This window comes from Barbus barbus (assembly GCF_936440315.1).
Source record: "Barbus barbus genome assembly, chromosome: 34".
In the NCBI taxonomy this organism is placed as follows: Eukaryota; Metazoa; Chordata; class Actinopteri; order Cypriniformes; family Cyprinidae; genus Barbus; species Barbus barbus.
The window spans coordinates 10276117-10289060 of record NC_136762.1 but is presented as its reverse complement, the minus strand read 5'-3'; the positions used below and the strand labels follow the sequence as shown (position 1 = coordinate 10289060).

The 12944-nt window shown below is 35.7% G+C and overlaps 1 protein-coding gene across 5 annotated transcripts in view; it reads left to right on the top strand.

Annotated features, from left to right (window-relative positions):
• Positions 1 to 6551: 6551 nt before the first annotated feature.
• The window catches only part of LOC306854517 (rap1 GTPase-activating protein 2-like), a 39785-nt gene continuing 33392 nt past the window's right edge, over positions 6552 to 12944 (top strand). For 4 of the 5 annotated variants that reach the window (XM_079392614.1, XM_079392613.1, XM_079392611.1 and 1 more), the window contains exon 1: positions 6552 to 6814. In XM_079392614.1, coding sequence (XP_079248740.1) covers positions 6591 to 6814 — 224 coding nt within the window. In that variant the 5' untranslated portion in view covers positions 6552 to 6590. The remainder of the gene's footprint in view (positions 6815 to 12944) is intronic. The other variant, XM_079392612.1, reaches the window with a different exon arrangement.

The window sequence follows — 12944 nt, the reverse complement described above, 5'->3', positions numbered from 1 at the left end:
TTATGAAAATAAATCTAGGAATTATTTGATTGTTTGGTTTTAAATCAGTGGGGTTGAGGCATCAAAAGTAACTAACTAAGCTGTTTTATGGATGGTAACTGTGATATTATTACTGAAATCTTATTAGTAATTAGATACACTACTAGTTACTGCAAAAAGTAATATTATTACAGTAACTAAATTACTAGTAACTAGTTACTGCCCAACACTGGCGTCAACGCATTTCTATCTTGGCTGGCTAATAGACCTATCTACTGTACACTTGTTTTGATAAATTTAGAGCGCATGAGCTTCAGACAGAAACTGGATTGAAGGCAACCTTAAAACCTTGTGTTCCAATTGTCTGGTTCAGTGTTAGTCACCTTCATTGTCTCCTTAAAACTGGTTTTGAACACGTACATCTGCAAAACCACATATTTCTGAATATGTTGAGTGTGAAATAATGAAGTGCGGGACTTATCCTTTCAGATCTGATTGGTTACCTCTGTTATGTTCACATTATGTGCTAGTAAATTATTATTTATGCTAGGATACCATTATTTTTGTTAAGATTTTATTGGCTAATATTATTTATGCTCATATATTATTGCCTATTTGTGCCATTTTGGCTAATATTATTTATATCCATTATTACTGGCTTTTACTTATGCTAAGATATTTGTAATGCATCTGGTCCATGACCTTCCGTCTGACTGACACAAGAGGTCACTCCTCCATCACATTGACTTTCACACCACACAGACTGTTACATATTACCATGGACTACATTTCCCAGCAGCCATTTCACAAATCACCCGCTCACACCTGAGAACTAATCACACAATCATACACGCTTTATAAGCCTTAGACTTCTTCTTCCAGATTGCCGAGTATTGTCTAGCGTTTAGCACTCTCCTAGTGTTAGCTACTGTACCAAGCCATTCCGTATTTGTTTGTCTAGTCTCTAGTATTGTTCTGCGTTTATCACTCACCGTGTGATAGCTGCTTTACGGAGCCTAATTTCTAGTTCTAGTTTAGTCTTGTCTTTTCATATCGCCTTGTTTCCTGTTTCCTGCCCGTGTACCTTGGATTAACCCTTCTCTCGCTGCTCAGACTCTGTTTGTTCCTCGTTTGGATTATTGCTCACGTTATCGGATTACCCCTCTTGTCAAGCCCTCTGGATATTGTTCGCCGATCAAAGACCTACGCTTGCCCTAGGATTACTCTTGTGTCTTGCCCGTGCCATACCTGTTTGCTGTTGTTCGACCCTGCCTGTGTTATGATCATGTCTATGAATAAAAGCTTGCACTTGGATCCGTCTCGTTGGCTCAATTACAATATTATTGGCTAATATTATTTATGCTCATATATTATTGCCTATTTGTGCCATTCTGGCTAAAATTATTTATATTCAATGTTATATTATTGGATAATATTATTATAGCTAGAATTTTATTGTTTAATGTTATTTATGCTAGGATATTATTGGCTGATAATATGTAGACTTCTATATTTGCTAATAATTTTCACGCTAATATAGTGTTAGCTAATATTATTTGTGCTCAGCTACAATATTGGCTGGTATTTCTTATGTATTATTGGCTAATATAATATGATATTATTTATGCTAGGAAATTTTTGGCAAATGCTATTTATACTACAATATTATTTATATTTATGCGTCATTGTCTGTTATTATTTATACTACATCTTTTTTACTTCAGTATATTAGACCTTTTGTTAGAGTTGGAGAAAATGGTTTAATATTGAAATTAAAATATTCAAAACACTAATTTTGAAAACAACCTATGTAGCTAACCTGAGGAGTTTGATCTTGCTTTGAGTTTGCTCACCTTTTGCTTCTGACTGCGTTTTAGGGTTTGATTTTGTATATTTGTTTTGTGTTAGTATGCGATAAACTTCACAGGTGTGTAGTTTTCAGATGGCAGACGCTCTGCTGGTTATTTGATGTAACTTGTCACCATTCTTTTGTCACTGGAGACGTTTCCCAGGCCCTGCGTCCCCTCGTGATGGCCAAAGTGTTTTTTTCACCTGAATGTAGAAGACAACTGGGATATCATGTGAAGTGCAGTGAAAGGTGTGAGAGATGTGTGTTGCTCTGAGCTTCTGCAGATGTTTGGAAGGGAAGAATTTGTGATTTCCTATAGGGTATTTACTGTATACTGTGTGTGTGTGTGTGTGTGTGTGATGTGCTGAGGGGCAGTGGGAGTCATGTTTGTGTGTTTGATTGTTGAAGGAGATGAGGGAGTGGGCGAGGGGGATGTGTTTGCTCATGCATTTGTGTTTGTGGCTCTCTCAGGGGTTTAGCCTGGAGCTTCATGGATCTTTGTGGAAAGACTGCTCACTTTATGTCCATTCTGAATATCTCGCTCTCCATCTAACTCTTTTAACAGCTCAGCCGAGAGAATATAGTTCACCTTTCCCTAACAGACACCTCACATATTCATTTCGCAGTACCTCTTCACAGATACAAGGTACCATGTCTCTTCCACTGATCACATGACCTGGCTTGCTTGTCAACCAGTCCCTTCCCCAGAGGAAGCTCAGGGTTGCTGTGGGGATGAGGATCTTGGTGGCAGATTTGGGGAATCTGAGGCGATGTTACCATGGCAGAGTCTGAGTCTGGGGAAGGGGTACATTGGCTCTTTGAGGCACTTGTTGTTGTAGCTGTTTGCTTGTTTTTGTCTCTTTCCTAATATTTTTTTTACACTCAGTATCTTAGGGAACAGTATCTTACATTGAATAAAGAAATAGATAATTCAGTATCTTACCTTACAAACTTCACGTCACATTCATGTCTAATTTTAACAATACAGTTTACTGCCATAATTTAATGTACACTTAAAAGGTTTGTGGTCAGTTTCTGGACATTTTTTAAAAGATGACTCACTCATTTATCAAATAAATAAATAGAAAAAATAATTATTTAAACTGAAATATTAATGCAATTTGAAGTAACTGTTTTCTGTCCTATTCTATTTTAATATTCTATTATAATTTTCTATTTTAATTTATTTAAATTTTAAATGTAAATTTTAAATTTTTTCAGCAGCCATTACTCCAGTTTTCAGTGTCACATGATCCTTCAGAAATCAGTCTGATAAGCTTTTATCAGTCTGATAAAACAAACAAATTCTTATTATTAACAGTGTTGAAAACAGCTGTACTGCTTAATATTTTTTTTACTTTTTTAGGATGAATAGACAGTTCAAAAGAACATTTATTAGCATTATATTTTTTTGTTACATTATATATGTCTTTACTGTCACTTAATAGACCCTTGCTGTATAAATGTAATAAAATAAATATTAATTTATATCAAAAAAGAACCACAAACTTTGCAACATCAATGTATTTCCAAGGGAAACAAGATATTCAGCAAGAAAAAAAAGACTTGATTGTATTGATCTGGAACTGATTGAACCATGAAAGGTGATGGTTGCAAGGCCTAAATAGAAAAATAAGAGGGTTTGAAAGTTGAAAGTTGTTTTAGTGGCAGAGCAATTCAAAGATGAAAGGTTAAAAATGTAAACATGTTTTATTTCAACAGTGTGCATTGAAGATCAGGAATGCGTTTTAAGAAAGTAAAGCAGAAAAGTACATTTTGATTTAATGTCAACTTTAATCCTTATTGATTAAGAGAGAACCAGCTGGCCACTGTTTTCATTTTACCTTTCATTTTAGTTGTCAGAGAACCATCTGTTTTTGCAGACATGGGTAGTTAATCTTTTGCAAACAGAACAAAAAACTGGATGGGTAATGGCCATTATTAGACAAAAAAGAGCACATCTGACTATAAGCGTTGGACAAGCAGTGAGGCAAGGAAAGAATCATGACATTGTTGTACCGTGATACACTGCATTTCCAGTGTTGATTGGGTGGCAAAGATCAACCAGCACCACAATTTTTACAGAAATTGGTGTAAAAGCAATTTTTATTCAGAAATCTCAAAAATAACAAAGAATCGTCAAGTAAATTGAATTAAATATGATTTAAGGTAACATACTCTAATAGCTCAACTTCAAAAAAATTATTTTTAGAGTGTACCACTCAAAAGTTTGTGGTCAGTAATATTTTTCTTTGTTTTTGAAAAGTCTGGTAACACTTTACTTTAAGCCTTTATGTATAATGCATTATAAAATTATTATTAAAGGGTATAATGCACTATAATTATTCATAATGTGCATTGTAATACATTATATTTTGTTGTAAATAATTATAACCGAATTTGAATTCATAGTGTAATAATGAATTAATAAGTGTTATAATGTCTATGGTTACAATTATTCTTGAGATTGTACAATGCAAAAAAACAGTACACAGAATCTCTTGGATTACAATTTGCAACTAGACGGATGTACTGTTACGTCCTCTAAAGTCAAAAATCTGGGTGTTATATTAGACAGCAACTTGTCCTTTGAAAATCATATTTCCCATGTTACAAAAACAGCATTCTTCCATCTTAGAAACATTGCCAAGTTTCGAAACATGCTACCTGTTTCTGATGCAGAAGAGCTAGTTCATGCATGCATGACCTCTAGACTGGACTATTGTAATGCACTGCTAGCTGGTTGTCCTGCATCTTCAATAAACAAGCTACAGATAGTCCAAAATGCAGCGGCTAGAGTTCTTACCAGGTCAAGAAAATATGATCATATTACCCCAATTTTACAGTCTCTGCACTGGCTACCTATTAAGTTCCATATCATTTACAAAATATTATTACTTGCCTATAAGGCCCTAAATGGTTTAGCTCCTGCTTACCTAACTCGTCTTCTACCACGCTACAATCCAACCCGCTCCCTAAGGTCACAAAACTCTGGACTTTTGGTAATACCTAGGATAGCAAAGTCCACTAAAGGAGGTAGAGCTTTTTCACATTTGGCTCCCAAACTCTGGAATAGCCTTCCTGATAACGTTCGAGGTTCAGACACACTCTCTCTGTTTAAATCTAGATTAAAGACACATCTCTTTAGCCAAGCATTCTTATAATCTTGTACTGCAGTTATATCTGATCAAATGTACATTATTTTTATTCTTTAGCTTGGGTTGAACAAATCATTTTTGCTTAGCTGGAACAGCAGCTACGCTAATTATGTCTCTATTTGTTTCTCTGTTTCTGGGATTAACATCCCGTGGTAACTAGGAATTACAGAAGCTTCAGTCTGGATCCAACCCTTAAATGATCTGAGATGACCGAACACCTGAGAAAAGATAATGCCAACCCCTCAGAGGATGCCAAAGCTCAGACAACATACAGAATTATCAAATTTTGCCATAAGTTAAATATATTAAGGTTCTGCGATATATAAATATATTGTGAAAACTTAATTTCCTGTAGAGCTGCTTTGCAACGATTTGTATCATAAAAAGCGCTATACAAATAAACTTGAACTTGAACTTGCATTATAAGATGCATTACAAGACATAATTAATTAATACATTAAAACTGCTTTTATAATGCATTATTAAATAAATGCTTTAAGTAAAGTGTTAACGGAATTAGTATTATGAAGTACTGTATTATTAGAATTTACAGTTAGAATTTTTTAAATTACAGTTTAGATTTTAAAGTTCAAAAGTACAGCATTCATTTGAAACATAAATCTTTTTCTAATATTTAAATGCATGTTTGCTGAAGTATTAATGTTTTTAAAAATAAAATCTTACTGACCCCAAGCTTTTTTATTTTTATTTAATGTGTCTCCATGAGCAAAAAAAAAAAGAAGGTAGATTTCAAACCAGTACTTCTGGGGGTTCCTGCACTAGCTGAGCAGCTGCCACTGAGATGAATGGAAATGCTAACGGATAGCCTTCTCCAGGTATTATAGACCTCCTTGGGGCAAATGCTCAGCAGGCCCATACCTTAATCCATCTATGAGCGAGATATGCATGGAAAGAGTCAGACCCAGCACACTAGGCAGACAGCAGAAGAGCTGTGTAACTTCCTGCAGTGGGAAAAGGCAAACAGAAGGAGAAGATGAAAGACAAACAGAGACAGGACTGAGTAATGAAGAACAGGTCAGACGAGATGCTGTAGGGAGCGAACCGCCGGACCGTGGCACATACAAACGCAAATATACTGAAACATATAAAGGAGATTCTTACTTTGGTACAGGAAGAAGGTTACTAATGTTGACCGCCTTATTGTTATACTCCTGAATTTTCTGAAAGCATTTTGTGATGCCATAGAAAACAGGAAAAGGGGTCAAGGATGTTGACTGACAGGTCATGGAGTTTCTTTCTGTGCTGAACAAAAGGTGCATTTTGATTCAGAAAGATGCAAGATGCAATTAAGTCTGACTGTATTTGTGTTAAGAGAGCAGGAGAGGACAGTTTTTTGTTTGTTTTTTTTAGATTGAACGAGTGCGGAAAGGTCTGGCAACAGAAAGCTGAACAGTCCAGGAACAGAGCAGATGGAAAAGTGAGAGAGGGATTGGGAGGGAGGGGCTGGGGATAAGTGGGCGTGGCTTGTATTCTGTTCAGCCTATCAGATCCAGACAGAGGCAGGCAATGAGAACTGGTGTAGGAGTGAGTGAGAGGAGAAAAGTGAGAGAGAGAGATCATGAGAAGGAGAGAGGTAGAGGGATATGTCTATTCTCAGTCCCTCAGCCCGTGGCAGAGAGCTTGGTCGCACCAGAATAGCACAGGACAGTCCTGGTCCAAAGTCTGTTTCGGAGTGTGAGCCGGACAGCATGTCGGATTCTGAAGCCAAAGTCAACTCCAAAAAAGCCGGCATTCGGGCTGCTGTCATTCTGATCGGACTACTGCACAAGTCCAGACGACAGAGGGAGAAAGAGAGGGACAAGGAGCGGTGGGTGAACTTTTCTTTTTCCCACCCTCTAGTTTGACCTGTGATTCAGATCTAGCTGTTGTTATTGGCCTGGGTGCTCTGCTTGACCTGCATTTTGGTATGAGGTTCCTGGCTATGTAGGTCATCGTATGTACACTTTATACATTTATTGTCATCCCAAGTGTGTTGTAATTGGGTTAGTATATCGTAAAGGACCCTTTTTTTGTGGCTCATTTGAGGATGCTCTCGTTTGCAACTTCCAAGCTTGTCTTTCTCCTCATATGCCCCAAAGCAAAATACATTTCTTGTTCATAGCTCAGGATACTCAAGCTCTCAATTATGTGTCATTGAAAAATCTCAACTGTTTCTGATGGAGAAACAACATAACACACAAATAAGACAATTGTTGATATACAGTAAAAGTATATGTCTATAAAATTAACATGGATTGCATTTTTGGTCTTGAAAGAATATAAAGAGAAATGTTTCATTTAATCACAGATTTGACAAATCTCAGCACAGTTTGAGGTGTTGATTTACTGTTATTTATTTTTGTATTTTAAGTTGTCATTTTATTTGAGTAATTTCTTCATTTGTATTATTTTTTTATTTTACTATTTAGGTTCAATTTATTTTTATTTCAATTTTAGTTTTTTTTTCAGTTAGTAAATTTAGTGCGTCAACTTCAGTTGGAAACATCTCTAATTTTTTCAAATAATATGTACATTTTATTTTAATTAACAAAAATACTTTAATTTTGAATAATAGTTGAGAGTCTCCTGAAACACTTGTTGGTTTTTTAGGTCTTTTTTTGTTTTTTTTAGAAAAAGCAAAATCTGCCTTGCTCTCTATGTAATCTCATTGCTGTCTAAGAGAAATGGTTAAAGGGGTCATCGGATTGATATGATATGATTGAAGTTGATATGATTCTTAATGCCATGTCTTAATGAAAAGTCTATAACATACTTTGGTAAAAATTCTCAATGGTAGTGTAAAAAATACCTTTTTAAACCTGTCAAAATCAGCTCTGTCTTCAGCACTCTGATCTAGTCCATGTTTCTTTAAATTCTAGAGAGCTCTACTGACTCCGCCCCTCTCTTCCGTGGAGTGACGAGCAGACCATAGATATGTGTAGATTCCCTATTCGACCGATCCGGATATGTTGACGCGTCAGCCATCTCGCGTTCACCATAATAATCAATGAATATTCAAAGATATACAAGCGTATTACTTGCTGTTGTAGACGCACACAGTCAATGCGCTCAAAGATTCGCAGACCGTTCCAAAAATAGCGGATGGCTTAAATACCGCGGCCCATAGAAACAGTCGATAATGAGGCATCTAGGTATATGTATCTATGGAGCATACTAAACTTCAGCTGCGAAACTGGCTAACTAGCACATTATTAGGAAAGGTGATTTGCAAAGATTCATAAAAACCATTATACTCACTTCTTCTGTAAATAAAGCTGGATCACGAATGATTCGCACAAACATAGATGCATTTATGTAGATTAGGGATCGGCGCATTCCCTTCAAAAAGTATCGTTAATCTTCTGCGTCTTCATCGGCTCAGATGTCAGGAGTAAATGACGACTGCTATGTTCATCATTACATCTAACAACTAAACACTTCAATCGCTTAATTGGAGACATCTTGTCTTCCCCTGCACCGGAGTCGATGACGGACAGCTCTCAGATCACTCAGGGCGGGTCTAAGGTAAGACGCTAGTGTCAATCAACTATCGTGGGAGGGGCCTGTACAGAACTACGTCATTCTGACAGGGCTCTCAGAGCAGCCTGATTTGAGAAAGGGGATTTTAGAATAGGGATTTAAAAAAAAACACTGGGTGGATTTTTATCATTATAGGATGGATGTGTACACACGCTTCCAACACACATTTATGTTCAAACAACTTTGAACTTTGCATCCGATCACCCCTTTAATATAATTAGAAAATTGCATATGTATTTTCAAATGTACTTTGTGTAACCGTCAATGTACAAAGAGTTCCAAGCAAATACAGCACTGTTAAACAAACAGAGTAAACAGAGAGAGAGAGAGACAGTTTTCACCAATCCCTCCTGGTCAGGGTCATCCAGGTCAGATCGTACAGTTTGTGGAAGTAAATCTCCTAGGATGAGACCACGAAACTAGTTCTCAGCTACCATTTACCCAGCTTCTCCAGTGCTGTCTGGTCAGTAGCCGTGTTGCTCCATATCAGCTGGCATCATCATCACTAACAGTGGCCCCAGTGTAAACTTTGTCTAATCATTAATTATACTGATTTGACTGCATACTAACACACTCCCAAACACACTGATTTACGCAGGTGTCGTGCCGCTTGGAAACACAATACAATTTGTGTTCGCAGGTGCCATGTGTGCGGCTCCATTTGCATAGATCTCATCGATAACTGTCATGGTTACTGACATCATTGCGAGACGGCCCAGCTGGAGTCGCCGCTTTTATCAGTTCTGTCCTGTTCTTTAGCTCAGATGTGCAGAAGAGAGTCTATAAATCAAACAGGCTTTTCAGAGTGATAAGTGGTTCATATTTATAAACGTTATAATGGGATTCACCTTGATGGCTGGGTGTTTCAAGTTTGGTCTGTGAGGAAGGTTATTGCTCCCTCTTGTTTTAATCGAAAGGTTGATTGGTGTAGTAATTGCGTTGTTTTATTTTAAAATTAAAGGTTTGGTACCAGATTCGAGAGCACTTCAGAGTATAATTTGTTCTCAGATTAGAGTTCTTTGAGTAGGTAAAAAGATCTTTTAAAAAGCATTTTCTTAAAAAGTATTTTTGTATTGTTTGCCAATAAACATCACAGAGACTATCCCTTGAATCAATTTATTTAATAATTAATATTTAATCTTGCATTATTTATTATTTAATAATTGTTCATCTAAAAAAACGCTGACACTTTATATATAGGGACCAATTCTCACTAGTCGCTCATTACAATGCATTTTATTAACATATTTGTTGTTTATTAAAGCACATATTCTGCATGACCATATTCTACATCCCTTATTCTATACCCAATACCTAAACTTAACAACTACCTTACTAACTATTAATAAGCAGCAAATTAGGAGTTTATTGAGGCAAAAGTCATAGTTAATAGTTACTCGACTAATAGCGAGAATTGGATCTTAAAATAAAGTGTGAAAAAAACATGTTTTTACCTCATTGGCAGATTTTTGGGGCATAAAACAACTGTGAGTTTAATTCTTTATGCTATTTTCCAGTGGGTTAACTGATAATATATTATCCATAAAATTAATTCATTAATTTAAATTAATTCATAAAAAGGTAAATTTACTTCTCTAATAAATACCTTTTCACATAACATATAATATTTAATGTAATTTAATATATTTAATATATATTATTAATAGAACATAATCTTGAATTTTATAAAAAGTAAACAATGAAATTTTGAATAAGATTTAATCTTGAATTATTTATTTATTTATTTTTACCCCAATGGCAGATTTTAAGAACATGTAGCACACATAAATCAATAACGTTTTTTTGCATACTATTTTCAAGTGGGTTAAATTATATGTTTTCTGAAAACTAGTTTTAATGCCTCGAGTAAATTAATTTTATTCATTGTTATCTCTTGATATTTTTACTGGAAAACAAGAGAGAAAATACTTAAGATAACATTTGCATTATTTTTTGTTGTTTGCAGTCTCTCTACCAGGTTGACTAGTTTTATTTTGGTTATTAATAATTCTTTATTTGCCATAATGTTCCTCATCTATTTATCTTGGCAAGTGCTGTAAGCTGAGAGCAGCAGCGAAAGCATTTCTTCATAAGTTCATTAAGCACCAAAGCAAATGTTTTTCTGGTTTCCTGTTTCATTCACTGAAATCTAATTTTCTCCACCTTCATCACTCATTTCACCCATGATCCTGTCTCCTGCAGCTCACATGAACTGCCTTCACCTCCTGACTCATTTTGTTTCCATCACACTTTATTTTCCTTCAGCCTTTTTCACTTTTCTCCTTCACGTCGTTTCTTCACATATAATTTTTTATCCCTATGCACCTCCGCTGTGCCCTCCCCCCGTTACTTCCTCTTTGCTCAGTTGTTTTTCCCCCTCTCTCTCTTTCTGTTTTTGAGAAAGCATTTTGATTAGCAGCTGTGAGAAATTAAACTAAACTAGGTCACCTTTTGCCCTCTGTCTCTCGCATATAAACATACAAAGACTCAAAGTCCTTTAGGTCAGAGGATAAGATTCCTAGCATAAGATTCCAGTTCAGTTCCTCATTCAGTACCAAAGATGCATCATCGTTTGTAACTGTAAGAGAGAGTCATCGTGAGTACCTGGAAAAAACATGCACTCATTCATCCAGAAGAGGCCGTAAAACAGACCTCTGGCTGCCAGCACAATGGCAAAGCACACTCAGTGATATATACACAGTATGTCATAAAAACTCAAAGTAAAGGGCTCAAATGGCAGCACTATGGCGTAGTGATGGATTATGATATAATCATGTTCCTTATCAGTCCTGCTAAATGGAAACATTAAATGGACAGAATGTTGCTTCTGTAGCTCCTTGGAACATTTTGAGATTTAGAGTCAATAACAAGTAAGTGTGCCCATAATGAAGAAAAGAGAACTTTTATTAGTTTAACTTTGTATTCATATTGTTCATTAGATTTTTAGTTTAATTTAAATAACTCTAAATAGGTTGTGGTGTACCAAGTAAAAAAATAACATTTAAATAACATTCTTCTTGCACCTTGAATATGTGTTTGTGTCGAAGGTTGTTAAAAAAGTTTTTAAAAAGATACGTGTGTGCGTATATATATATATATATATATATATATATATATATATATATATATATATATAAAAGCAAGATGACTTGAGTTATGGATTTCTATTGGCACGGCTGTGATTCGGCCGTAGGTAATCACAGCGTGCCGATATACAACAGTATCTCACGTCTACGAGTGGGATATTGCGTTTATACAAAAGTTCGATGGCATGAGTGTGTAAATACATAAACAAAATTACTACGGAGTGTCTTTAAAAGCCCTCTTTTGTGCAGAACTACTTCCTTCCGCCACAAATTCAAATCTAAAGTCGACAGTTTAACAGCTGAGTCCAAGCCTCCGTTACTAATTCCAAAATGTCACTTTAGAACTAGTAACGAATGAACATTGAATTGCTTCATTGAAAGCTTATTGCATTTCTGTATTAAAATCTCACTGTATTATGTAGAGTATTATGAGAGAGAGAGATGGACTGGGTGAGTGTGATTACCTGTAGCTGATTTCTTTAGATCGGTCTCATATTCACAATAAACATTAGTTTGAATATCTGCTGAGGAAAGCGTTATCTTTTTTGTAACGTTACTATCCTTTCAACTGTTAAGGGTGAATTTGCTGCTCAGTGCATATGTTCGCTGCGTCAAGCTTTTGTTGAAACTAAAAATAACTTCCGTTTATAGCGTTTATAACTTTTCAATGTAAAAGTTTTTACTGCTGACTCACTCATAAAAACAGTCTCTTGTGTACAATGTAACTAAAATCACCATCATCAACACACACCGCTTCTCTATATTAAACACTATTATTTATTTATATATAAAAAAAATATTGAATAGTAATAATTAATAAACAACAACAACAACAGCCATCATAAAAGTTGCTAGGCAGCTCAGTCAAAAGTACAAAGGCAGCGCTCTGATATACAGCATTGAATTTACATAAACATGAGATTTTGCCAAAATCTTCTCTGGAGCAAATAGTAGATTAATGAGACCAAAGACAACCGTTAGATTTACCCATAAAGAATTACATCTCATGTTTAACCACTAAAGAGACATCTGAGCCAGCGGTAAATTCCAGAAGATCTGGCTGAGGTGAGGCGCTCTCAGGCGGCTTCATGAGCGCAGAACGGCCTCTGACCATCTGAAGCTCAATTTTCAAACAGACGTTATTTTTATTAACAAACTGCATATTTGAACTATAAACAAGAACGTTCTCTCCTGAAAACCTCTTAAAACTATATTCCGTATTTATAAAATGATACTTGATTTGGGCGTCCCCCATGACACTCGCTGTAAGAAGTACCGCAAACAGAGTGATATGATCACAAACTGAAACGGCTGTTGGATTTCTGATCTCTC